Genomic DNA, 27,984 nt, shown 5'->3' with positions numbered 1-27,984 from the left:
CCTAAAACCTTCACAAGGACATGTTTTGAGAAGCAGCTGAGCCAGAAACACACACCCCCTTGTTATTTGAGGGTTTTTCCAGGGAAGATCAGGACTATGAAAGTAATGAAGGATGGAGCCTGTTCTTTTCTCTTCCAGGTCTTTCCTACTTTCTGAGACCTGAATACTCAGGCATCACATCCGTCGTGGCACAAGAGGGAAACCAAGATACCACAGAAGAACCATTTCTTTCCATCATATTTTCAACTACATCCTTCTTCATCTTAACTAGGATTCCAGAGCACAGGCCTTGTCCCCGCTCATTGGAGCCACATCCCTCACACGGGCCTGGACTAAGGCAGAGCCCTGCACTTTGGCCTCCACTCCCAAGGCTCACTCTCCAACATCTCCCTTTTTATCTAAATTTACGTAATATCATTTCTTATTACAGGAGCCTGCCCTGGTTCTGTGCCCCACCAACCCCCAATATGCAACTGCAGCATTTTCTCTTTCTTACATCCATCCCCCACACCCTGTGCCTCTCATTCTCTATCACTTCCCTGGCCTTTTCATTCCTGTCCCCATTAGCTCCTCCATGTCCTGCTGCCTCCCTTTCCATTTCTCTCACCTGCCAGCTTTTCTATTCCTTTTCCTTCTCTCTTCCTCTCTGTCCCTTTGCTTCTCTCCACTGATTTTGCTCTTTTGCTCCTTCTCAGCCAATTAGCTATGATGTCTTCAAGCTGTTCATGAGGGCATACCTGGAGGTGGACCTTCCCCAGCCACTGAGCACTCACCTCTTCCTGGCCTTCAGCCAGAAGCCCAGACAGGAGACCTCTGACCACCCGACAGAGGGGGCCAGCGACAGCGAGGCCAATAGCCCAGGTATACAGAGTTTTCCCCAAGATGGGCAGAACTTGTGCAGCTCTCACCCCCTGCCACAGCCACAGACTGCATTCCTAGAGGGTCCCGTGAACATAGTAACTACCCCGTGGGTGCGAATATGAACCAAGAGACAGGGACGCCCTTCCTCAGAGCACTTTACAGGAAGCCCTGATGAACCTCTCAGCAAGAGGAATAAAAAGGAGGCATAATTCCTGCCACTACAGATCAAAGAGCAGGGTGGGGAAAGAGGAGACACAAAATAATGTATGGCGGGGGAAGAGAGCCTTCAGCAAAGGCTGACAGTCCACGGATGGAGCGCATTCAGCTTCTGTGTCCAGGCTGGGACTAGCTTGGAAGTGTTAGAGGAGAGGGAAGCCATGATCCCTGTCTTCCTGGAGCTTGCGCTTTAATGGGGGAGACACAGTCAATCCCAATAAGTGAGTGTGAACCCAGCTGACAGTAACCCAGAGACAGACACAACCCAGGTGAACCAGGTTCCATGGGGAGGTCCCGTACCTGCCCTTCCAAGAAGCTGGAAGGCCTGGTCTGGTCTTTAAATCTTCTTTTTGTTCCTCAGATACTAATATACAGAATGCAGATAATGCCACCAAAGCAGACGAGGCCTGTGCCCCTGATACTGGTAAGTCTTTGGAATATAAGATTTGTGGGAAAAGTGTGGAATATGTCATCCTTGGGGAGAAGTGGGGAAACCTAACCAATAGTGCTGTCCTTATATAATTGTGCAATCTTATGCAGATCTGGTCCTCCTGTGGCCTTCAGAACCTCCATCTCTGGGGCTCCTGTCATTTGAATGTTCTGGGACTCTGAGGCTGGGTAAAGGTTTTTGCTTTACTTGCCCTAGAACAGAGCAAGTCGGGACTTGGAACAGCTTGCTAGATGTTTATCTCTGATATGTCTGCCTGCCCAGAAAGTGGAGAGCCTTCTCAGGAGAAAGTGAGTGAGTGTGTGTGTGTGTGTGTGTGTGTGTGAGAGAGAGAGAGAGAGAGAGAGAGAGAGAGAGAGAGAAAGAGAGAAGTGGCTGTGGCTCTAAGGCTGAGGTGCAGATTACCAGTGGGTAGCTGGAGAGCAACAGAGCAAGAGGGTAAAAATGTGCCCTGGTTGACTTCCAACAACATATATACACTATTTTGAGTAAGTTGAAGAGTTGCTAATAAGTTAGCAAGGGAAGCCAGCTCAAATGGTCTTGAAGATGTATTTGCCAGGCATCTGCTCATTACACATTTCATTTCAGCTTCACAATCACACCACTTTACACATGAGGAACTGAGGCCTTAAGAAATTATATACCCCTGGTGTGACCTGCGGAGCCAGGGATTCAATCTAGAATCATCCAACCTCAAAACTCCTGCAGTCTTTCCTATACCAAGAGAGGACACAATGGTCCTGGTGGTGTGGTTGGTTCCTGTGGAATGAGCAAGGCTGCACTCTCAGCGGGGCTGCTGTAGTGGTGCCTGCTGCCCATAGGCCCACTGTTGGGCTGTCAGAGATGTGGAATCTTCCCTGACACATTTATCAATGGGAAGCCGTTCCTCTCTGCTGTTGGCAGGCCAGGCCCAAGGCCAGAAGCTCCTGTGAAAATGAGAAGTAAAGGTTACCATACTTAATTTCTGTTCTCATATTTAATATAAATGTCCTGAGTACTATCAACTCAAGTTGGATCAGGCAACAGAGCATGTTGCTTAAGGAGCCAGGCTGCCTGGGTTTGATTCTCAGAGCCAACACTATTTAGTTCTGTAACCATGGGCATGTTTGAACAATGTCTCTGTGCCTCAGTGTCCCCAAGTGAGATAACAAATGTTGTTATGAAGGTTAAGTGAGTTAGATATGTTAATGCTTAGAATAGTGCCTGGCATACAGTAAATGTTTGATAAATATTAGCATTTATTATTCAGGCCACCTTCCAGAAGTATTCTTTATTCCTTTTTTTTTTTTTTTTTTTTTTTTAGATAAGGTCTTGCTCTGTCCCCTAGGCTGGAGTGCAATGCTACAATCTCAGCTTACTGCAGCCTCGACCTTCCAGGTTCAAGCTATTCTCGTGCATCAGCCTCCTGAGTAGCTGGGATTACAAGAGTGCACCACCACGCCTGGCTAATTTTTGTACTTTTTTAGTAGAGACAGGGTTTCGCCATCTTGGCCAGGCTGGTCTCCAACTCCTGACCTCAAGTGATCCACCCACCTCGGCCTCCCAAAGTGCTGGGATTACAGGCATGAGCCACCATACCCAGCACAAAAGTATATTCTATTCTTAACTCAGTACGGTCTGCCATTATCTCCTTCAACCTGCACCCTCAGTCTCCAAGTGTGTCAACTGGGCATCCTCTTCTCATGAAAGGTCTCTCATGGGCTCTCTTTCTCCCAGGTTGCTCCTGAAGCTTTCAATACAAAGACCCAGAGAGTCAGACCTTTTTTTTTTTTTTTCCTACTGTGCATTATCATTTTATTGAAAAGCTTTATAGATATCCAAAGGTGAATTCCAGCTCTTGGGATGTGCCCAGGGGAAAAAGAATGCAGTTTTATTATTACTATTATTATTATTATTATTTTGAGATAGAGTCTCGCTCTGTCACCAGGCTGGAGTGCAGTGGTGCGATCTCAGCTCACTGCAACCTCCGCCTCCCAGGTTCAAGTGATTCTCCAGCCTCAGCCTCTCAAGTAGCTGGGACTACAGGCCCGTGCCACCACACCCGGCTAATTTTTGGTATTTTTTAGTAGAGACAGGGTTTCACCATGTTGGCCAGGATGGTCTCAATCTCCTGACTGGTCTCAGTCGCATGATCTGCCCGCCTCAGCCTCCCAAAGTGCTGGGATTACAGGCATAAGCCACCCCGCCTGGCCTATATTTTAAATATATATTTTAAATATATATAAAACAAGATAGACTAGAGATACTACAGCTAAGAGAAGGGGAACTAATTGCAACAGGGACCTGGAATGAGAGAGTTTCTTCAATGTAGTTCTAATATTTTTTCCTGTCACAGCAAAAACAGAAACTGGAAGGATTATCAAGTTTTCAGTGTTTAACTAAAGGCCTGGTGGGATAAACAGTTCATGATAGATGGAAAGCAGAGCATGGTTGGGGAAAAACAGTTACCGCTGGATCATAAGCTCAGCAAACTCCAGGCTGCGCACAGAGCACCAGAAAGCAAGGACTAGGAGCAGCTGTGCCTTCCCGATGGTTTCAGGGACAGCAGCAGCAGGGCAGGACTCCACAAAAGTGCTGGCTCATCCACGCCCTGCCCAGCACGCCACTCAGCCATGCTAGTCCAGAGCCACTTGGTGAAATGGATGTAAGGCACAGATAACTCTTACATCTTCTAAGGACTACAGGAGGCATATTCTGGCATAAATCATTCTCATACTAGGGAGGAAAGGGTGAAACTAGTAGCTCTGAGATTTTAAACTCCCAGCGAGAAACTCAGTGGTGAAAAGCATCCTGCCCCAAATACTTTACCTAGAGCCTTTTCTTTTTTTTTCTTTGAGACGGAGTTTCGCTCTTGTTGCCCAGGCTGGAGTGCAATGGTGCAATCTCAGCTCACCACAACCTCTGCCTTCCAAGTTCAAGCGATTCTCCTGTCTCAGCCTCCCAAGTAGCTGGGATTATAGGTGCATGCCACCACGCCAGGCTAATTTTTCTATTTTTAGTAGAGATGGGATTTATTTTATCTGGAATTTCAAGAGGAACCTGGAAAAATATACAATTCATTCATTGACGTTCCAAATTGTCTGGGCAGGATGTGTTTTAGTGGCTAATGTTTCTGAGCTACCAAGGAAGAATTTATTGGGGATATGTCATGTGATATTTGAGAAAAGATGATCAATGATGATAATGGAAATTAACTGACTTATTTGACCTCCATGTATATTTGCAATAGTTGTATCATTCTGGGTCTAAAAGAGAAACTTCCAGAGATTTCCTCCTGGAGAAGTGATTTTGTGATGTACCATTTTCCTTGTGTATGGGAAAATCAGCCCCTGTAGTAAAATCATGAAAGGGCAATTATCTGACTCTTAGCCCAAGGAGTTATATAGCATTTTTTTCATCTTCTTTTGACACTTGAGATTTAAGGGGAAAAAAACCTTTTCCTGCTAGGCCCTCTTCCACAGATGTCTTAATTAGATGTCCCTGTTCACCAGGAACAAGAATTATAGGGCCAGGCGGTCACCACAGAAAGGGGCCTCTGCCAGCAAGGAAGAGCCAAGTCCTGGACTCACTTTCGATCAGGCCATCTGCTGAAAAGACCAACCTTTTCCTGTAGTCCAGGTGGAAGCCAGGGGAAGAGCTTAGATTCTTATTTCATGTGGCCTGTCTAGGCCTATCAGATCAGTCTCCAAGCTCAGATCTAGCAAAGCCCACTTCATTCCCAGAGCCGGGCAGGCATGTGTTTTGCCCATAAAGACAACAGAGCGGGGCTTTCAGGGTCCAGACTTTGGCTCAGAGGCCTGAGTAATCTATCACTGTCAGAATGTCAGCTCAGGAAAGGCTGAGCCCACCCTTCCCTTCATGAAGGCCCAGGACTAACTGAGATGAATAAGGAGAACTTCAGTGTCCTGGTGTTTCATTATTTTCTCGGGCTGTTGAGAAGTTTCAGCAACTTGGAATATTGAAATCTCAAGGAAAGTCTCCTAATATTTTGTGTTAGTTTTTCCAAATTATACAAGTAATATACTCACATTGTAAGAAATTTGAAGGACACAAAAAAATAAAGAAACAACAAAGATCAGTGGTGTCAAGGGTCAGGGGAAGGGAAGGATGAATAGGCAAAGCACTGAGGACTTTTAGGGCAGTGAAACTACTCTGTATACTATAATGGTGAATGCATGTCATTGTACATTTGCCCAAACCCACAGAATGTAGAACACCAAGAGTGAACCCTAATGCAAACTATAGACTTCAGGTGATAATGATGTGTTGATTTATTCATCAGCTGTAACAAATGTACCACTCTGGTCAGGGAGTGAGGCATGGTAGGCTATGCATGTGTAGGGAAGCGGGGTGTGTGAAAAATCTCTGGACCCTCTTCTAGTTTTACTCTGAATTTTACAGTGCTCTAAAAGTGTGTTTTTTAAAAGCACAATAAAATCACCCATAATTTCACCAATGCAATTACGTGTGTGTGTGTGTGTGTGTGTGTGTGTGTGTGTGTGTGTGTGTGTAATCTCCTTGTAGATTTTTCTATAAATTTTTTACAGAATTGGGATCAGACTGTATTGTATAGATAATCTGGGACCCAGTTTCTTCTTCCTCTTCTCTTTTTTTTTTTTTTTGAGATGGAGTCTCGCTCTGTTGCCCAGGCTGGAATGCAGTGGAACAATCTCAGTTCACTGCAACCTCTGCCTCCCAACCTCTGCCTCCTGGGTTCAAGCAATTCTCCTGCCTCAGCCTCCTGAGTAGCTGGGATTACAGGCACCCGCCACCGTGTCCAGCTAATTTTTGTATTTTTAGTAGAGGTGGGGTTTCACCATGTTGGCCAGGCTGGTCTCCAACTCCTGACCTCGGGAAATCCACCCACCTCGGCCTCCCAAAGTGCTGGGATTGCAGGCATGAGCCACCGTGCCCGGCCTTGGGACCCAGTTTTGTTCTTCACTTAGTTAAGTCATTTACTTGAATGATTTCTGTAATTCAAGACTTTGGGTAAACATTAGTTTTAATGCAATCCCCTCTTTAAACAGATGAGAAAACTGAGGTTGAGTATGGTGGAGTAAGTCTGCTTGTGTTAAATCACACACACATACTTTGTGTGTTAAATCACACACAATTGAACACAAACTCAGTGCTGGAATCACAGTCTTCTGCTGCCTGGCCTGGTGCTCTTCCCACTATGCCACACTGCCCAACTGGAAGGGAACAAGTAACACAGATACCAAGAGAGAAAGTGGAACAAGTCAGGTCTGCCCAAGAGCCCTCATATGAAAGGGTTTAGGACATGGCACCAGGACAGAACCTCTGCGATCTGGAAGAAGGTGTTGGCCTTTTATACAGGTGGTACCTGAGGGACATACTCAGATGGCCATAGGTTAAGGGTAGTTCATATAAGGCAGAATGAAGAGGAAGGACACTGTCATTCATAATGGGACAATGGCAGTGCCTCTCAGTCTTCCCGGACCCCTGCATCTCTATGACAGGAGTGAGCAGCAGACTTCAGTGAAAACTAGAGAAATGGTTAAAGATCCAAGGATTGAGGTATAAATTGGCATAAATTGCATGTTTTAAGTGTATAATTAATTAATTAATAAGTTTTGACATATGTATATACCTGTAAAACTAGTACCACAATTAATATAATGAACATACCCATAATCTCTAAAAGTTTTCTTTGTAATCCCCTTTTTCCACCCTCTTTACCCACCCATGCTTCATCCCCATACAACTACTGATCTGCTTTCTGCCATATATATTAGATTGCATTGTCTAGATTTTATATACATGGAATCATACACTATCTACTCTTGGGTCTGCCTTTTTCCACTCCACATAATAATTTCGAGATTTATCCATTTTGTATGTATCAACAGTTCACATATTTTAGTTGCTGATTAGTGTTTTAATATATAGATATTCCACAATTTGTTCGTCTGTTAACCTACTGATGGACATTTAGATTGCTTCCAGTTAATGATTATTATAAATAAAAGTGTTATAAATATTCTTGTGCTTTAATGATGTTGAGTGTCTTTTCATGTTCTTAATTGTTTGTTTATTTGGTCTTATTTAATTTCTTTTTAGGTATTATGAGGCTCAATTTGCTAAAATATTAAGAACGTTTGCCTCTGTGTTCATGAGGGATATTGATTTGCATATTCATGTCTTGTCATGTCATTGTCTGTTTTTGGCTTTAGAGTAATGCTGGCCTCAAAAATGGGTTGCGTAGGATTCCCTCCTCTTAAATTTTCTGGAAGAATTTGTATAGAATTTATGGTACCTCTTCACTAAATGTTGAGTTCTGGATTTTCACATTCCTACAAATACTCCTGAGCTTTGTTTTTAGGTACAGTTAGGTTACTTGGAAACAGTCTGATCTTTTTGAATCTATCTTTTAAGCTTCACTGGACAGGACCAGAAAGGCATTTTCTCACTACTGAGAAACAATGCTTCTGAATACTCTATCGATGATTCATGAATCACGGGGGTTTTCTACCCTGGTTGGTGGGAATAGGCATCACTCCTGGTTCTTTTTGCATTCCAGGGATTATTCCCTCTAATCCTAGTTCTTTCCCCAGCCTTAGGTGTTTTCCTTCCACAAGTGTGCTAATTCTACTCAACTGAATAACTGAAGGGAACTCTCTGCTGTTACTGAAAGGGGACCTTCTACACATATTCAGAGCTAGCTCTGTGCATCCCCTCCTCTCCAGTGCCTGCTCTGTGAACCCTAGCCACCATGGGTTCCAGATTCCAGCTTCACCTCCACTCAGAGAGACTGCCAGGGTTGGCCTAGCTTCCCCTCTCTGTGCTGCAGCCTAGAAGCTCTTTCCAAACAGTCTGATGTGGCAGTTGTAGGAGTCGTCTCATCTTCTCAGAGATCAGTGTTTGGTCCTCCCTGATAATGTAATGTCCTATGAACCATTGTTTCATACATTTTGTCCAGTTCTGTCACTGTTTTAGGTGAGAGGGTAAATCTGGTCTCTGTCAATCCATTTAGTCAAGTAGAAGTTATTGATCGTGTTTTAATTGATGAATAATCTGAGGACCTAGCAATAACTTTGGGTATAATGGACCACACAGTACAAAGTCCTGTTCCCATGTTTTCCTCCAGTGACAATCTTAATACTTCATTAAATATGTAATTTTATTACAACCTCCCCATCTCACACTATCCTTATCTTTATCTCATCCTATTGTATTTTCATCTCTACTTGTAGAACCCTGAGGCTTTCTGCTTTTGTTTAATAAAGGTGATATCTTCTTGCATCCTGCTAAGGGTCTTGTCCAGCAGAAAATTACTTTTGAAAATCTGGTCTTCTGAGACCTCAGGATGAAGCTTTCTTTCCTTACTTTGCGGCTGCGTTTCATAGGCTCCATCTTGGTTTCTTCATGAGGCCCTTTGTAATATGCAAAGTGTGTCAGTGACCTTTGGTCTCTCCTATTGTCCATCTGGATGATTGTTAACTCCCTTCTCAGACCCACAACCAAATGTCTGGAACCTGGAAGGCTTTCATCTAGCACAGCCCTGCTTGCCTAAAATGGAATGTTTGCTTCCATTGCTTGGTTGGTTGTTTCTCCGAATGAAGAGTGTACAGGTAACATTGCCTTCCTCAACAGACATTACTATCAAGGCTGTCTCTCCCACTGCCTCTACCTTCAGTACTTTGTTACTTGGTGGTATAATATTACAACACCTAAAATATTGGATTTTCCACTGCCCTCCTTCCCTTTGTTCCCTGGTTAGTTGTTTTCTGTGAGTTGTACACTCCTAGCAGATATTAAGAGATCATTTCTGATGAGCATGGAGGTAGAAAGGGAAGACAGCACTCAAAGTGTTTCAAAAAGTAGAATTCACACAGGAAAATAGGGGTGCCCCATTTTCTTGTTAGTAATAGATCTTATATTTCTGAACCAGAGGACAAAGTGTGGAAGAGACAAAGTGTTTTCCTATCTTAGAAAGCAGAAATTTTAAAGGGAAAACTTACCCCATTCCTGTGGTACAATAATCCACTTTCTGCATTTTCTTCATCCAAATGATTAGACTTGCAGTTAGTTTCAGTTCTTCCTAGTTTCTGGAGATTCGTTGATTATCAATCCCAGTTTTCTCTTTTGAATATTCATCCTTTATGTGTGTTTAAATGTGTTTGAAAAGAAAACTGCAAGGTCTGTTAAGAAATGACTGTTGGCCATTTACCATTTTGAAATCCCAGCCAAAATTACTTCTACAAGTTGAGTGTGTTCCCAAAAATGTAGGCCATATGACATTAATCTGTTAATTATTGATATTACCAATAATCACCATCATCTTTTCTGAATATTCAGAGTATAGATGAATTTCCTGCAAGGAAATAGACTCTTAAAGGGGTCAGCATGGAATCCCTTTGGAGAATATGAACTCCACAAGTTGGATTTCTAGGGCCACTAATTTGATCACATCTATGTAACCAAAGCTTTTGAAGACACTGCTACAAAATTCTTGCCTCTGCCATGAAAAGGATGGGGTAACAAAGAGGGGTTCATATTTACTAAACAGAAAATGCCCTTGGATGTTTTCATTTTGCCTATCACAGAATCAAATATGGCTAAGAAGCAAGCACCAACTGAAGACCAAGTGGCTGCAAACCCCCCGGAACCCCCCGTCCCTCGGTCTTCAAGCTCAGAATCCCCTGTGGTGTACCTGAAGGATGTTGTGTGCTACCTGTCCCTGCTGGAGACGGGGAGGCCTCAGGATAAGCTGGAGTGTAAGTGCTCACCCTGTCAAGGGGCTTCATCTTTTTCCTAGAGAAAGATCTGGGGTTCTGTCCATTATTCCTGAACACACTGGAGATTGAGCTGGTATCACGGATATAGGTCCTGCGTCTTTGGGGAGGTTTCTTTGTCCTGTTACCAGCAGTGATATGAACAACTCCTAGAATCCACCCTGGGACATAGTACCAGTTGTGTATCATGTGGGAAAGGCATCTGAAACCCAGGCATTGAGAACCAGAATCTGGAAAGGGGAAGGGGTTCCATCAAGCGGTCAAGACTTCCTTGCTTTGCTGGCAGGACTTCCTGAAAGCCTTTACTCAGAAAACTGCTACCTCCTCTTAATAGATTTTTTAAAGAAAGATATTCAACATCTGTTCTCCTTCCCCCTATTCCGTGCCCAGGCAACTGTTTATGAGGAAATATTCTTTTCTTGAGATCTCATCAATCTCTGTCTTGATAAGGCTTTGTCCATTTCTGTACCTACGCCCCACCCCAAGATTACTGGCCTCTAGAGAACGAGGAGGCCAATTAATTAAAGGAGTTGAGCTCGGTTTGGTGGTGCTACTAAAGTAGGTTTTAAAAACACGTCTTCAGGAGGAGAGTAAGAGCTGGGGGCAGAAAGTTCACAGTGGCTGAAACAGCCTGCAGTCTTGTAGATGATTCAGTCCAGGGATGGTTTCTCTGGCTTCTGTGAGCCTACAGACATACTTTTAAAAAATAGGAGATGATAGGACCTTGTTAACAAATTTGTATTGTCATTACTTCTCTTGGGAACTTAAGTAGACAGCAAGGCAAAAAAAAAAAAAAAAAAAAAAAAAATGTACGTTATAGCCAAAGTCAAAATTCAAGTTAATAATAAGACTAGTCAACAAAACTTAAACATAAGCAAGGGAAGTCTGCCAAAGGTTAACTCTTGCCAAAAACAAAATGAAACAGTTTGCTCATTAGCTGAGCTTAAAATCTCTCCCATAGGTTCGAAGTGTTAACAATTGCAAGCCTTAAGTGCTAGTTTGGTGGCAAATGTAGCAGATTGCCGTTTTCTTCTAGCTAATGTTAAAAGTGAAACATCACATTATTTCCAGCATTTAGCTGGATTTTGAATTTCAGGCACTGTATTTATTGGTAACTACCAAAGAGTAGGTGACAGATTGTTTTATATTAATGACTCTCCAACTGAGTCTTATAATGGCCATGCAAAGAAACGTTAAAACTTGTTATTATAGAACATTTCAAAGATAAAAGTAGAGAGCACAGTGAACGTCCATGGCCCCATCACCCAGCTTCAACAATGATCAACTCATGGTCAGTCCTGTTGTGTTTATACCTCCCACCCATTCCCTCTGCCTCAGAGTATTTTGAAGCAAATTCCAGGCATCATATAATTTTATCTGTAAATATTTCAGTACATGCTTCTAAATTCACAGACTCTTCTTCTTTAATATAACCTCAATACCATCATCACAGCCAAAGAAAATGATTCTTTTTACTATTATCAAATAGTATTCACATTTTTCCAATTATCTTAGATATTTTTAACTGTTTGTTTGAATCAGGATCCAAGTAAAATTCATACATCACCACTGGTTATTATGTGTCTTCACTCTCTTTTAATCTTTCGGATCCCTCTCCATCTTTTGCTAATTTTTTCCTTGCAAATTTTTTTTTTTTTTTGAGACGGAGTTTCACTCTTGTCGCCCGGGCTGGAATGCAGTGGCGTGATCTCTGCTCACAGCAACTCTGCCTCCCAGGTTCAAGCGATTCTCCTGCCTCAGCCTCCTGAGTAGCTGGAATTACAGGTGCCCGCCGCCATGCCCAGCTAATTTTTGTATTTTTGGTAGAGACGGGGCCTCACCATGTTGGTCAGGCTGGTCTCGAACTCCTGACCTCAGATGATCCACCCGCGTCAGCCTCCCAAAGTGCTGGGATTAGAGGTGTGAGCCACCATGCCCGGCCTGCAAGTCTTTTGTTGCAGAAATTTGGTCATATAGAGTTTTCATTTTGGTTTGCTTTTTACTAAACCGTATCAATTTATATCCTTCCTTAACTTTAAGTATGGAAAACAAACTTTTCTTTGTAAAAACCAAGGATGTATTTTTTGGAAATAATAGACTGAAGTCCCACACCTATTGCCAATGCAATAATAACAAGAACAACTATCATTAATAAACACCTTATATTTGCTCAGCACTTTGAATGCCTTCTCATTTTAACCTCACTGTAACCTAGAAGGAAGGCACAAGAGGGTTAAAAGACTTGTCCAAGGTTACACTGCTAAAATTAGGATGCTTACTCAGGCCTTTCTAGTTCTATTGTTCATGCACAGTAGGACCAGACAGAGGTCAGCGTTGGAGAGTCGCCTAGGCCCAGAGACCTGGAATAATGCTAGCAGAAAAGGTCTGTTTATGTCATTCAACCATCTGCTGGGTGAGTCATCAGCATATGATACATGCCTCAGACTGGGACCTTCTGACGAATCACAAAGAATCACAAGCCCATGACCCTACCTTTAAAGGACTTTGATTTCGACCAGCGATGCACCCCTGAAAAAAACACAAGGTACAGAGACATTAAAACATCTAGGAGGAAATGATGACACAAGGGCAACTTAGCAGAAATAAGGGGACCGGGCTGATACCTGCCCCGAGGTGTTGCACCGAATGGGTGCTCCACAGAGAAAGCAGGCATGATGAAGGGTTTTAAAGAATAGCAGGAAAGGCCGGGGAGCACAGAGGCTCATGCCTGTAATCCCAGCACTTTGGAAGGCTGAGGCGGGCGGATCACCTGAGGTCAGGAATTTGAGACCAACCTGACCAACATGGAGAAATCCCGTCTCTACCAAAAGTACAAAATTAGCCGGGCGTGGTGATACATGCTTGTAATCCCAGCTACTCGGGAGGGTGAGGCAGGAGAATCACTTGAACCAGGGAGGCAGAGATTGCAGTGAGCCAAGATCGCGCCATTACGCTCCAGCCTGGGCGACAAGAGCGACACTCCAACCCAAAAAAAAAAAAAAGCAGGAAAATGAAGAAATGCTTATCTCTGCTTCCTAGCATCCCGACTTATGAGACCACAGACAGCATCTTTGTCTTTTGGTTGAGTAAAATATAGGTTTCCAGGTCCCATAAGTAAACGTGTAGTTCCTTGTCCAAAATTTTCTCCCAGAACTTCCTTATCCTACATCACCTCCCTGCAGTTAGAACATGATTGAAGATGTTTCTGAATAGCATGTTTCCAAATACCTTTTAGAAAAAGGAAAAAATGGCTTCTGTAACGACTACCTCATAGCATTATTAAGGATTAAGCAATAATGAGAAAGTATGTAGGACAATACCTTGTATATGTTAAATGCTATATATAAATGTTCATTTTAAAAGGAAAATAAAAATTAGTGACATCTGTTGGGTGTTTTCTATGTTCTAAGCCCAGTGATTTGGCCTATCAGTTACACATTAATCTTCATAATAATCCTAGGAGAAACCAGCTATTATTATCTCCACTTTATAGATAAGGAAGCTGAGCTCAAATAAGTTAAATAACTTATTGAGCACCCCCCAGAAGTGGCAGGGCAGCCCTAGGATTTAAATCTGCCTAACTCTACACTTTCTATGCTCAATAGAAGCAAAATGCTGGTGCCTCTGCCCCACCCCCAGCTGGGCATTTGCTTTAGGTTGTGTTCTAGTGACACTGAAAGGTGTTCATGCTCCCCAGGGAATCACACTCATGACCTGGACTTCATCAGCCACATAAATATTGCTTAGACAGGTCCAGAAGCCAGGTGGTTCTCCTTCCTTGGCCCAGCCTCTCCTTAAGGAAGTCAGACTCTGCACTCAGAGGGAGGAACAGCTGGCTGCCACAGCCTTTGTCACAGTGGTGACAGAACTAATCTAAAAACTTGGCAGCATCAAAACTTCAGCCATCCCTGCTTCTTAAAGGACACCTCAAGGCTTACCTCTGTGTTTCTTACAGTCATGTTTCGCCTCTATGATTCAGATGAGAACGGTCTCCTGGACCAAGCGGTAAGTTCTCACTCTAAATATCCCTCACGGACCTGAGAAAGGCTGGGGGAGCAGGGAGCAAGCAGAGGAAGAATCTGAAAATGTTCAGTTCTGTCTTTATAGTAATAACAATGTCTCGATGCAGGCTGAGGAAATCCGACTGGGACCTCTCCACCTGCTATTTCCTAAGGGCCAGCCTTGCAGAGCGTGAATGCCAACTTACCTTTTCACTCTCGAAGCCTGGGATCATCAAATCTCAGGATGGAGGGATGCTTTAGCATGTCACCTAGTTTAAATTCCCGTTCAGTTCACAAGGTCCTCCTGCAATTTCCTGCAGGAGTCCTGAGGCCAAGAGGAGAGGGCAGGGGAGGCAAAAAGACTAGGGGAAAAGGGCACGAGAAAGGAGGCTGCTGGTCACTGCTGATGTGAGAAGAAGGAGGCTGCTGGTCACTGCTGATGTGCTTTGACATCACCCTTGGCTGCTTTTCCTACTCCAGGGCACTAGCCTAGGAGTCTGGTTCTGTCTGCTCTAATGTCAGGTCATGTTCCCATCCTGTTGCACCTGAGAAAGCCTGAGACTCACCCTTACCCCTTCAGGAATAGGCAAGGATCAGTCAAGGCTCATGGAGTAAAAGGAAGGATGGAAAGAGAAGAAGGCACACAGAGTCAGATAGGCCATGTGATCCTGACTGTCAATGTCAGAGATAGGGCTCATTAACAGGAAGGCCCTGAGGTTGAGATGCAAGGGGTTGAGTCAGACCAGAGGAAGGAAGGAAGGGAACAAGTCCACTAGACCAACTGAATCATCCCAATTCCCTCTAAACCCCAGGGTGTCTCTGTGGGAAGCATTGTGGCCCTTCAGCCACATTGCAGTGCTGTGGCTTGGGTCATCTGCGGGAACATCCAGAGGATCACAGATTCTCAAGCATTTGGTCATCACATATTTACTGAGTGTCTGCATTACATCAGGCACTCTTCTAAGCACTGGGGGTATGGCAGTGTAGCCAACTGACAAACTTCCATGCCCTCATGAAGTTTTCATTCTAGTCCAAGCACAGACACTAAGCAGCATAGTAAAAACATGTGTCAGGTAGAGATGGGTGCTAAGAATAAAAATAAAGGAGGGGAAGTGTTGGAAGAAGTTGCAGCTTTAGTGAGGGTGGCCAAGGAATGCCTTTCTAGGATGGGGCATCTGAACAGAGGCATGAAGGAGGTGAAGGAGTAAGTCTAGGGGAAGAGCCTTCCAGGAGAAAGAACAGTGAGTGTGAGGATCCTGAGGGTGCCTAGGATGTTAGAAGATTCACTCCAGGCCAGTGTGAATGGAGCAGAATGAGTAAACAGCTGAGATCAGAGCGAGGGAATGAGATTAGAGAAGTCATGGGATGGGGGTAGGGGAGTGGGGAGTTTGCAAAGCATGTTAAATTTTACAGGTGATTAAAAGTGTTTATCTTTAGCCAGGTGTGTGGCTCACGCCTGTAATCCCAGCACTTTGGGAGGCCGAGGCGGGTGGATCACGAGGTCAGGAGTTCGAGACCAGCCTGACCAATATGGTGAAACTCCGTCTGTACTAAAAATACAAAAATTAGCCGGGAGTGGTGGTGCACGCCTGTAGTCCCAGCTACTCCGGAGGCTGAGGCAAGAGAATTGCTTGAACCCTGGAGTTGGAGGTTGCAGTGAGGCAAGATCATGTCACTTACTCCAACCTGGGTGACAGAGGGAGACTCTATCTCAAAAAAAAAAAAGTGTTTATCTTTTACTCCAGAGAAATGGAGAATCATTGACGATTTTGAGGAGAGGAGTGATGTGATTGACTTATGTTTTAACAGAATCACTCTACTCCGGGTGTGGCGGCTCACGCCTATAATCCCAGCACTTTGGGAGGCTGAGGCAGGCAGATGACTTGAGGTCAGGAGTTTGAGAACAGCCTAGCCAACATGGCAAAACCCTGTCTCTACTAAAAATACAAAATAAATTAGCCAAGCATGGTGGCAGGTGCCTGTAGTCCCAGCTACACAGGAGGCTGAGGTCGGAGAATCACTTGAACCTGGGAGGTAGAGGTTGCTATAAGCTGAGATTGTGCCACTGCACTCCAACCTGGGTGACAGAGGGAATGCAAGCAGGGATACTGGTTAGGAGGCCATTGAAATAATCAAGGCGTGAAATGGTGGTAGACTTGTGCAGGGCAGAACCATTGCAGGTGGTAAGAAGTTGTTAAATTCCAGATACATTTTAAAGGTAATATTGGTGGACTGAAGCATATCTCAAAAGAGTTATCTGATTCAACCTTCCACCTGGAATCCCTGGCATATGGACTCCCAGTAATGGGGAGGTCATCCACTACCTTAAGACAGCCATTCCACTGCTGGAGGTGAGGCTGGAGAGGGCTTCCTTCCCAAAAACAGGCACTCCTCTGTCTGCTGGGGAATCATTTTCAACTCAAAACCTGCTTCTGCTCCCCTTCTCCCTCAACCCAGCAGGGAGGCCAAAATAGCCAGTCCTCAATTCCTCCCTTCCCTACATCCTTCTGCTTCCTTCTGTCCCCCGTACCTGGCCAGGACAAGTGGAATACCTATCCCATACAATAGACCTTCGAGTATTTGAAGGTGCTATCACATCTCCCCTAAAATCTTCTCCAAGCTAAAATTTCCCTATTCCTATGCTGGTTCTCATAAGGCGGGCTTAAATATCCACTTTGGACAAGCTCTGGTTTGTCAATGCCATTCCTGAAATGTGGCACAGAACAGAATCCATCCCCTATGACTCTTTAAGTGTCCAAACGTGGCCTGACCAGGAAGACCTCAGGAGAACTTTTTCTTTTTGAAATCTGCCAACTCTGCTTCTATTTACATAGCCCAAGACTGAGTCCAATTCTTGGTTCCTGAATTACATTTTCTCATTAAATCTTGGACCCAACCAGATTCACAAGTTCTTTTCTATTGGAACTTCTGCCGAAAGCTCTCCCCACCTTTGTGCCCCTTTCTTACCCTCATCTACTGGCCTATCCTGTAGTTTTACAATGGATTGTTTCTTAATTTAAATGAAATATAATTTTTTAAAATCCCTGCTTGGTTTTAGCTTGCTATTTTGACCCAGCATTCTATCTGGTGGAGGTAACACTTTTGAACCTTGCTTCAGTCTACAACATGTCCTCCCAAAGCAATCTTTCTATGAACATCTTAACTGGTGCCTAAGTGGTGCTAACGTTGATACCAAATGCCTTTGCAGTCTGGTATGTTTCAGCGGGGCTCTCAGAACACTGACTCATTGGCAGCCAACAATTCTGTGAGGTTTTAGATGGAGCCTGGCCTCAGTACCAAAGGGCTTATTCATCAAGTAAACATATTTCTCGTGGGTTTCCTGTTCACGGACTCCTGGGCTAAGGGCTGGACCATGGTAAAAAGGAAACAGAGGAGATAACAAAAGGAATCAAGATCATGGTACCTGAGCTAAGACACCCACAGTAACTCTCCATGCAAGAGAAGCTGGCCTTGAGTCGGGAGATGGATCCCAAGTTGCTAAAGCTGTGGGGATGAGTGATAAGAAGTGACAGGAGAAACCTGCCTTGCTTTGTAAGTATTTGTGGAAGTGATAATCACAAAGAGGGATAAAAACAGGAGTGCTTTCTATGCATTCCAAGTTAAAGCACAGAATAAGGGAAGGAAGGTGGGTCCAGGAGAAAGTCAGTGTTCATGAGCTGTTTGCATACCTCCAGCTTATGCATGCTCTGTGCTTCTCGTGAGCTTTGTGGTCGAGACAGAAATAAACTGAGCTCCTCACAAAATGCCAGTTACTGCACCAGCTTCTTCTCTTGCCCTGCCCTGTCCCTCTTCCCACTGGGCTTAATTTTGAGTTCAGCTCTTAAGGACACACTTTTGGTTGTCTCCTTTTGATATTTTCTCCCTTTGCTATTTTCTAGGAGATGGATTGCATTGTCAACCAAATGCTGCATATTGCCCAGTACCTGGAGTGGGATCCCACAGAGCTGAGGCCTGTGAGTTTCTGTAAGGATGGGGTGGCTTTGGAGTGAGCTTCCGAGATGGGAGGGGGACACACTCAGGACATGAATGAGTGTTTACTCTGCAGGTGCTCCCAGACTCATCTTGTTATAGGCAGCTTCTTTGGAGTCCTGCACTTTACCTCCTACCTCTCTGATAGGAAAAATGTAGGCATCAGGAAAATGTGCAGACATAACTGAAATAACCATGCTAATCTTTTCACCAGTGCTAAAATGTTATAACAGAAATTCATCAATCAAAGAATTTAGAGAGAACTGTAGAGATTTCTGTTAGAAAGAATTGTAGAGATTTTCCTCAATCACCAGATAACATGAATTATAATAATTACATTTGGGGGCTCCTATGTGTCAGGTATTTTATTATTCACTTTACATTCATTTTCTCTAATCCCTGCTACAGTGTTGCAAACACAACAATATTATTTCCATTTTTACAGATAAGCAAACCAGAGCCCACAGAGTCAGGGTGACTGACCCAAGGCCCAAGGGCAGAGCCAGACCTGGAAGCCCGACCTCCTCACTCCCAGTCTGCTCTATTCACACTTAAGGGGAGGGGAAAGGGTAAAACACAAACCAGATAATGCAAGACCAACAAGACAGCAGAGGCAGAAGGCAAGTAGACAGGTTGATGATGAAAGTGGACAATAATTGCTCTTCGGATTCCACAGATATTGAAGGAGATGCTGCAAGGGATGGACTACGACCGGGATGGCTTTGTGTCTCTACAGGAATGGGTCCATGGAGGGATGACCACCATCCCATTGCTGGTCCTCCTGGGGATGGATGACTCTGTAAGTCAACAAGCTGGAGTTCAGAAATCTCTTGCCATTCAGAAACATTGGGCTCCACGTTAATATCAACATATCACTTTGGCTTCTGCTCCAGACTGCCCAACAGATGTGCCATGCATTCTAGACCAGCCCCAAAGTCCTCTCTATTCACGTTATCTTGTATCCATTAGTGCCTGAAATATATTCATTTGACAGACATTTACTACATTATTACTACATTAAAAATACTGCTGTGAGGGCACACAGACATAATATCTGCCTGCAAGAACCTTATACTCAACCAGGCAAAGGGCCACAAACTTCAAAGAAGAATTCTGTCTTTTCAACAAATTAGGTTTAAAAATGCTAAGAGAATTGGGGAAGGAAGGGTGAGAGGAAAGAAAGAAGGGAGAGAGGAAAAAATACTGACCTGTTGTGGGGGTGGCTTCCATGAGTATATCTTATTTAACAATCAAAATAACCAGATAAGGTAAATATTTTTATCCCAATTTACAGAGATGGAAAACTGAGGTTCTGACCCTAAGGAGCAAAAGGAGGAGTGAGGATTTGTCTCTGACACCAAAGATATTGAACTTTGTAATATCGCACACGTAAGAGTTAGGCCAGTGGGAAGAAACCTTGGAAGGTGTTGACTTGTCCCTGAAGAATGCATGAGATTTTGATGTCCCATTCTTGAGAATAAAGAGCAGGTGGAAAGACCTAGAGAGAGTTTATGGCTTGGAGAACAGCTTGATTAAAAATACAAATGAGGCCGGGCGCGGTGGCTCAAGCCTGTAATCCCAGCACTTTGGGAGGCCGAGACGGGCGGATCACGAGGTCAGGAGATCGAGACCATCCTGGCTAACACAGTGAAACCCCGTCTCTACTAAAAATACCAAAAAAAAACTAGCCGGGTGAAGTGGTGGGGGTCTGTAGTCCCAGCTACTCAGGAGGCTGAGGCAGGAGAATGGCGTAAACCTGGGAGGCGGAGCTTGCAGTGAGCTGAGATCCAGCCACTGCACTCCAGCCTGGGTGACAGAGCAAGACTCCGTCTCAAAAAAAAAAAAAAAAAAAAAATACAAATGAAAGAAAGTTCTGGGTGTGTTAGGCAAATCTCCCATTTGATCAGAGTAGGACATATGTGTAAAGGCTTAATGTGAAACTGATGGTTGTATATACCTTCATCTGACCCAGTTACTGCATTCTCTACCTATTTACCAAGTGAACTCACTTCCATACATGAGGTAGGGAAGACTAAAACTAGTAGAAGCACAAATGGTGACATTAAGCATTTACTAGTCACACTGGTGGTGTGACAACACTACTTCGAGATTACAGATCTCAAAGATTACACTTCTTTCAGACTATTCCAGAGAGAGGAACAGAGCAGCAAGTGCAGCTGGGTGAGCCTCTAGCTGACCAAGTTGCCTATAATATCTTCATTTCATAGCTCTGCAATTCAGGACTAAAGCTGAGCCCCCATTTCTGAAACTCAAGAACTAAGAATCGTACAATCATTTCATAGCATGTCCAGTGCTTTCTAAGCGCTAAGGAGAAATCAAGGAACCAGGATCTACATGACCCCCTTGTCATTCCTTAGAACCCCAGAAAGTCAAGCTGGAAAAGATCTTTGTGGTCCCTGGTTGATTTCCTTTGTTTTACAAACTGAGACCCAGAGAGGTAAAGGAACTTGCCCAAGGACATCCACTGAACTGGCACTAAAGATCATCCCCCTTACTCAGTCATATCACACCTCTCACCCAATGATCCTTTGCCAAGAAGCTTTATGTACAAGAACCCAATCCAGGAACTGGAGGGGCTCAGATAAGTTAGATACACTTTCTACTGATTTTACTCACTCAAGATTATACTCAAATCAAAACGGAAGTTCTGCTTGGGTGCTGTTTCAAAAAACCATCTTTTTTTCTCATTTAGGGAATAAAGATGGGACATTTTAGTTACAGGGAACCAATTTGCATTTTCTGTTCTACTTTGGACTTGTTGAGGTTCAAAATACCACCAACTCTTTGCATGGAAAAGACCTGCTGTTTTGTGACTGGAGGAAGGAAAGCCCATCTACTTCCTCAGCATTCTCCCCAGTGTCTCCCCTAAATGCCACATCAGCCTTGTAAAAAGCTCTCATTTACATCAGGAAAGTAGCCAATGCAAGTTTAGTTTTATTAATCAAGAGTTTTATGCACTTATTTTAAATATGTACTTTAAAAGTTTTGACACTATTTGGGGTTTTGGAGAAAGCTCCCATCAATGTCTTAAAAGTCCATGGCTTCTTGGGCTTTTTCAAAACCCACATACAGGCCGGGCGTGGTGGCTCAAGCCTGTAATCCCAGCACTTTGGGAGGCCGAGACGGGCGGATCACGAGGTCACGAGATCGAGACCATCCTGGCGAACACGGTGAAACCCCGTCTCTACTAAAAAAATACAAAAAAATAGCTGGACGAGGTGGCGGGCGCCTGTAATCCCAGCTACTCGGGAGGCTGAGGCAGGAGAATGGCGTAAACCCGGGAGGCGGAGCTTGCACTGAGCTGAGATCCGGCCACTGCACTCCAGCCTGGGCGACAGAGCAAGACTCCGTCTCAAAAAAAAACAAAACCCACATACAATTACTGAAAAGTCTGGGGAATCACTGAATGGGATATTTGCAAAACAGACTCTCTCCCAGGGAAGTCGTAGCAGCAGTATAAAAGCTGGCGAGCACAAGGAAGGCTACTCCCACATTCTGCAGCCACCATCATGTGGAAAGGAAAGAGCCACATGATGGTGCTATAACCCAAGCAGAAGGATTACTTTATCCCTAGTCATGGTCCCTGCGCTGCTTATATCCATAAAAATAGTAGCTGAGAAAGGGGGATCAGCTAACTGACTTAGCTACTAGAGATGTTTTCAGATACATTGACAGCCCTTTGGGCTACATGAAGAAGTCTGCTGAAGAGTGCTATCATTTTCCTTTCACCCATACAAGAAAACCCTGGCTTGTGAAGTAGAGAAGGGGGATGGAAAGAGCATGGGCTCTGGCCAGCAAAAGACCCAAGTTTGACTCCTCCTTCAGTCCTTCATTATCTGTGTGGGCTTGGGCTAGTTACAGAACTTCTCCAGATCTCTGTTTCTCATTTCTAGAATGGGAGTAAATCTACCTCCTTCCATGTCAACAAACACTTTTTAGTTTATTTTGTGTCTCCCAGCATCTGGAATGGAATAAGAACTTAATGAATGTTTAAATTTACAATGTGTCGGGCATTGAACTAGAAGCTTTACTTACATGATGTCACTTAATTCTTACAAAAATCCCTTGAGGTAGACCTTGGTCAAATGAGTAAATGAATGAATCAGTCTTTTGGTAAATCATTATCAATTTGTGAATGCATTTACTAAAATGGAGACCATTAGATAAGAGGGTTTTGATTCTATAAAACTCATGTCCTGGAATAAGCAGGGTTTGAGGTAATGAGCAGAAAAGAGCTTCTCTGTCCCAGAGGAGGAAGCCAGCATTTGGAAAAGAATGTGAGCTCCTCTGGAGATCATAACAGAAGCCTGGGCACAGGCCAAGGTCTGGTTGCAGTGACCAGCTCGAATGCATATGCACCCCAGAATTGCATTTGAATTGCATTTGAGTCCCGCACATTGGACGCTATGTCCATGACCATTGGTCCTCATCACCTTACCGTAGCTTTTACTGCTCATAAAATCAGCCCAAGAGTGTTACCTTGTGATGGAGCCTACAAGAAAGGTTCAGGGATCACACATGCAGGAGGGACACTCCTCCAGCCACAGCCTCAAGCCGCGCTGTGCTCTCCTGGGGTGGGAGGTGGGAGATGCGGTGCTGCAGGAAAGGTGTGTGACTGTGTGAGGCTTGGTGTGCCTAGCAGGTGGAGACGATTTCACTTCTGAACGAAGTCAGGAGGAGATGGTCTAACCCTCTCTCTGTCTTTTTACTATTTTATCTGTGTACCGAAAGCTGATAGAAGGAATACATTGTTTTTACTAAACTCTTTCATCTTGATTATCACACTAGTACATGCATACTGTAAAAAATTTGGAACACACAGAAGAAAGTAGAAATCAGAGAATACAATAAATCCATATTGCTACCAGCTATAGCCAACCTCTATTAACAGGTTAGTGAAATTAATCCCCATCAAAGATCTATTAGATAAAATTCAAATCATAACATATCATCGAAATGACATTCTGTTTTTTCACTTAGCATCGTATCATGAACACATTTCCATGCCATTAGATAGTCTTATAAATATCTTTTTGATTGCTACCTAACATTACATCAGGTGGATGTACTGCAATTAACCTTTTGGTAATTTTGAGACCTTTAGGATATTTCTAGCTTTTCATTATTTTAAATAATGCTGGGTTCAGCATCCGGCAGGGCCCAAAAAGGCTCATCTGACTTTTAAAAATTATTTCTTTAGGACAAAGTCGAAGAGGAGAGATTGGTAAGTCAAAGGTTATAAACATTTAAAGGAGATAGATAGATAGATAGATAGATAGATAGATAGATAGATAGATAATAGATGATAGATACATAGATACATAGATGATAGATAGATACATAGATACATCGATAGATGATAGATAGATAGATACATAGATAGATACATCGATAGATGATAGACAGATAGATAGATAGATACATAGATAGATAGATAGATAGATAGATAGATAGATAGATAGATAGATAATCAGATTGTTGTTCAGTGTATGCTTCTGCCAGCCATGTGGGAGACGGTTTATTTTATCCCACATACACATACTCCCATTCAGATGCCTCTTACTTTTAATATTTGCTAATTCTTAAAACACACACAAAAAAAACTTTGTTTTTATTTGTATTTAAAACAGTAAAAAAAAATCAATAACTCATCTTCCAAATATTAAACAAAAGTCTTATTTAGGAAAAGGAAGAACATGCAAGAGGCAGCCCCTGGCTTCATCCATCTCAGGGTGGCCAGCTTGGGATCTCACCTCCTATTACCCCTGCAGGGCTCCAAAGGGGATGGGCGGCACGCCTGGACCATGAAGCACTTCAAGAAACCAACCTACTGCAACTTCTGCCATATCATGCTCATGGGCGTCCGCAAGCAAGGCCTGTGCTGCACTTGTGAGTAAATTTCCTTCAAACCTCTTTCCCCCAGGCACTATCTTGCTCTGCACGTGGTTGGTTGATCCATTCCAGGGAAAATGTTGGTATTTCTGCTTCCCAGCTTGAGGGACCACCCATATTGTTCCAACAGAAGGAATAAAGTGAGGCCTTCATGTCCTGTTTTTACTCTACCCAAGTCCAATGGACAGGTCTTGGACTATTTATTATTGGAGGCTTTTTATGGGCCACTGACTCGCTAGAAAAAATTATTAAAGTTCGCACATAATTTAAAATTTCTCATACTACTTTTATTTGGGTTTTCTAGTCAATATTTATTCTGGATATGTTCAGAGGAAACTTATTTTTTAAAAACTAATAAGTATTTGGGGCCAAGTACGGTGGCTTACACCTGAAATCCCAGCACTTTGGGAGGTGGAAGCAGGCAGATTGCTTGAGGCCAGGAGTTTGAGACCGGCCTGACCAACATGGAGAAAACTTGTCCCTACTAAAAATACTAAGGTGCTGGAAAGAATGTAGAGAAATAGGAACACTTTTACACTGTTGGTGGGACTGTAAACTAGTTCAACCATTGTGGAAGACAGTGTGGCGATTCCTCAAGGATCTAGAACTAGAAATACCATTTGGCCCAGCCACCCCATTACTGGGTATATACCCAAAGGATTATAAGTCATGCTGCTATAAAGACACATGCAAACATATGTTTATTGTGGCACTATTCACAATAGCAAAGACTTGGAACCAACCCACATGTCCATCAATGATAGACTGGATAAATAAAATGTGGCACATATACACCATGGAATACTATGCAGCCGTAAAAAAGGATTAGTTCATGTCCTTTGTAGGGACGTGGATGAAGCGGGAAACCATCATTCTGAGCAAACTATTGCAAGGACAGAAAACCAAGCACTGCATATTCTCACTCATAGGTGGAACTGGACAATGGCAACACTTGAACACAGGGCGGGGAACATCGCACACCGGGGCCTGTCATGGGATTGGGAGGGGGGGAGGGATAGCACTAGGTAATATACCTAATGTAAATGATGAGTTCATGGGTGCAGCACACCAACATGGCACATGTATACGTATGTAGCACACCTGCACGTTGTGCACATGTACCCTAGAACTTAAAGTATAATGAAAAATAAAAATTAAAAAATAAAAAATAAAATACTAAGAAAAAATTAGCTGGGCGTGGTGGCATGCGCCTGTAATCCCAGCTACTCACGAGGCTGAGATGGGAGGATCACTCAAGCCAGAGGTTCTGGGAGGCAGAGGTTGCAATGAGCCGAGATCGCACCACTGCACTCCAGCTTGGATGATAGAGTGAAACCCTGTCTCAAAAACAAAAAACAAACAGAAAATCATTTTACATTCTGTAAATGCAATGGGAATTAAAACTCTACAGTTGTTTCACTTTTTAATTCCTTTAGTAAAGTCAGAGTGGAAAGGTGGGAAAACTACAAGTGGTAGAGGAAAAAGCAGAGAGGAAGACTAGGAAGGCGGACAGGAGAAAGGGATGGGGAAAAGAGTGATAAGGAGTAGGAAAGAAGGGGTCACAGGGAGCAGGAGGAGAAGGCAGAGGGGCTGCAGCAAGAAGGCATGGCAGGCACCAGATTATGTGGGTGCAGGGCCCTGCCACCCACCCCATGAGGTGGACAGTGACACTCAGCCTGAACCCACCAGAGACCGGGGAGCTGCTGCTGCAGGGAGGCCCCTTGGCTGTGATCCAGGTTGAAGTGCTTCATCCAACATGCGCATGTGAATGAGGCAGCAAGTGACCTCAGCCACAAAAGTTGCCTTGGCAGAGCTGGACCCACTGTCCACAAAGACCAAGCATCAATGGGCTGAAGAAGGGGCCCACCAGGCCTGGCGTGGTGATTCATGCCTGTCATCCCAGCACTTTGGGAGGCCGAGGCGGGCGGATCACAAGGTCAGGAGATCAAGATCATCCTGGCCAACATAGTGAAACCCCGTCCCTACTAAAAATACAAAAATTAGCCAGGCATGGTGGTGTGTGCCTGTAATCCCAGCTACTCAGGAGGCTGAGGCAGGAAAATCACTTGAACCAGGGAGTCAGAGGTTGCAGTGAGCCAAGATCGTGCCACTGCACTCCAGCCTGGTGACGGGGTGAGATCCCATCTCAAAAAAAAAGGGGGGGGGGGGCTGCACCAGTCTCCCCAGTGCCAGTTCAAACCCAGCTCTCACCCACATTTTATAGATAGATCTCATTCCCGTTAAATTCTAGGCCCATGGGCCTCTGCTGTTCACATAGTGGTAGTAAAAACAACAGCAATAATATATGGAGTAGCTACTCTGACCCAGACACATGATGCTTTACACAAACTGTCTCATGTACTACTGCAACATCCCTGCAAAGAGAAAGAGGCCGTTTTCTTCCCTTTTTACAGAAAACCCTGAATTTCAGAGAGGTAAAACAATTTACCCAAGGTCATGTGGATTGTTACAGGGGTCTGCCTAGCCTTAAAAAGCCCTGGCCTTGGCCGGGCCCAGTGGCTCATGCCAGAACTTTGGGAGGCTGAGGCAGGCGGATTACCTGAGATCAAGAGTTTGAGACCAACCTGGCTAACGTGGTGAAACCCTGCTTCTACTAAAAATACAAAAAATTAGCTGGGCATGGTGGCACATGCCTATAATGCTTAGAATCCCAGCTACTCAGGAGGCTGAGGCAGGAGAATCGCTTGAACTCGGGAGGCGGAGGTTGCAGTGAGCCGAGATCACGCCGTTGCACTCCAGCTTAGGCAACAAGAATGAAACTGTCTCAAAAGAAAAAAAAAAAATAGCCCTGGCCTTTCTATCCACTCTCCAATGTCCCGGGCATGCAATACAGTGGCACTGGCATAGCCAGGAGGATGATGCTGCACACTCCCCTTCAGCAAAAAGCGCCTTTCTGGGGACGTGTTCCTGCAGCGTTCACTGCCTACAGAGGAAGGGAGTGAGGCAGATGGAGGTGCTGCCGCAGCGGATAAGCAGGGACTCTCTCCTCCAAGAACGATTGGAGACTATTTTGAATTTCCACTAGAAAAGCCCAGCCCCATGTGTCCCCTGCCCCACACCAACCACCCAGAGGGAGGTACAGGCCTTGGCTAGGGTGGGAGAGCAGCTGGGCCTCTCCTACGTGGCCATTCACAGCACCTGCCTTGACTTTTTTTTCTTTTCAGACTGTAAATACACTGTCCACGAACGCTGTGTGTCCAAAAACATTCCTGGTTGTGTCAAAACGTATTCAAAAGCCAAAAGGAGCGGCGAGGTTGGTGACATCTACTGCCTTGTTCTACTGCATGCCTCATCCAGGAAACATGTCCATCAACATGGATTTCTGGGCAGGAAGGGTTGCTGGGAGCTTCCTCCAGTCCCTTCTCTGCCTTGAGGACCACCTGTAAACCATCTCATTCATTCATCAATCCATTCAGCACCTTCCTGGTGCCTGCTATGTGCCAGGCTCCATGCTAGGGGGTACATGGGTTGTAAGAGATGCTCCCCAGCCTGCTCAAGAACTGTGCTGTCTAGGAGGAGAAACAGGCATATAAGCAAAGAACAGAGTAGTGAGATATGTGCTATAATAACACAGCTGTGTGGAAGGTACAGTGCAAGCACGGGGCAAGTTGCACAAAGGAGCTGGTGTTGCAGTTGTGTCTTGAACACAAATTGGGAGGACTTCATGAGACATCGAGAAGGATCAGACTCTCCAGGCAGAGGAAGCCTCGTGTGTAAAGCCATGAGACGTGGCTTATTCCGGGATCCATGCTTAGTTTGGCATAGCCGGGGTGGAGGA

General features: G+C 44.2%; 1 protein-coding gene across 4 annotated transcripts in view; it reads left to right on the top strand.

Moving 5' to 3' along the window:
* The window catches only part of DGKG (diacylglycerol kinase gamma), a 222,078-nt gene that overhangs the window by 66,603 nt on the left and 127,491 nt on the right, over positions 1 to 27,984 (top strand). For all 4 annotated transcript variants that reach the window (XM_017866464.1, XM_017866460.1, XM_017866468.1 and 1 more), the window contains exons 4-11: positions 696 to 861; positions 1,439 to 1,501; positions 10,093 to 10,263; positions 14,237 to 14,286; positions 18,182 to 18,256; positions 18,949 to 19,071; positions 24,065 to 24,182; positions 27,371 to 27,459. In XM_017866464.1, the coding sequence (XP_017721953.1) occupies positions 696 to 861; positions 1,439 to 1,501; positions 10,093 to 10,263; positions 14,237 to 14,286; positions 18,182 to 18,256; positions 18,949 to 19,071; positions 24,065 to 24,182; positions 27,371 to 27,459 (855 nt within the window). The remainder of the gene's footprint in view (positions 1 to 695; positions 862 to 1,438; positions 1,502 to 10,092; positions 10,264 to 14,236; positions 14,287 to 18,181; positions 18,257 to 18,948; positions 19,072 to 24,064; positions 24,183 to 27,370; positions 27,460 to 27,984) is intronic.

Source organism: Rhinopithecus bieti, unplaced genomic scaffold, assembly GCF_001698545.2.
Source record: "Rhinopithecus bieti isolate Rb0 unplaced genomic scaffold, ASM169854v2 scaffold_2432, whole genome shotgun sequence".
NCBI classification, from domain to species: Eukaryota; Metazoa; Chordata; class Mammalia; order Primates; family Cercopithecidae; genus Rhinopithecus; species Rhinopithecus bieti.
Note: the sequence above shows the minus strand (reverse complement) of the source record. Positions and strands in the feature narration are given on the sequence as shown.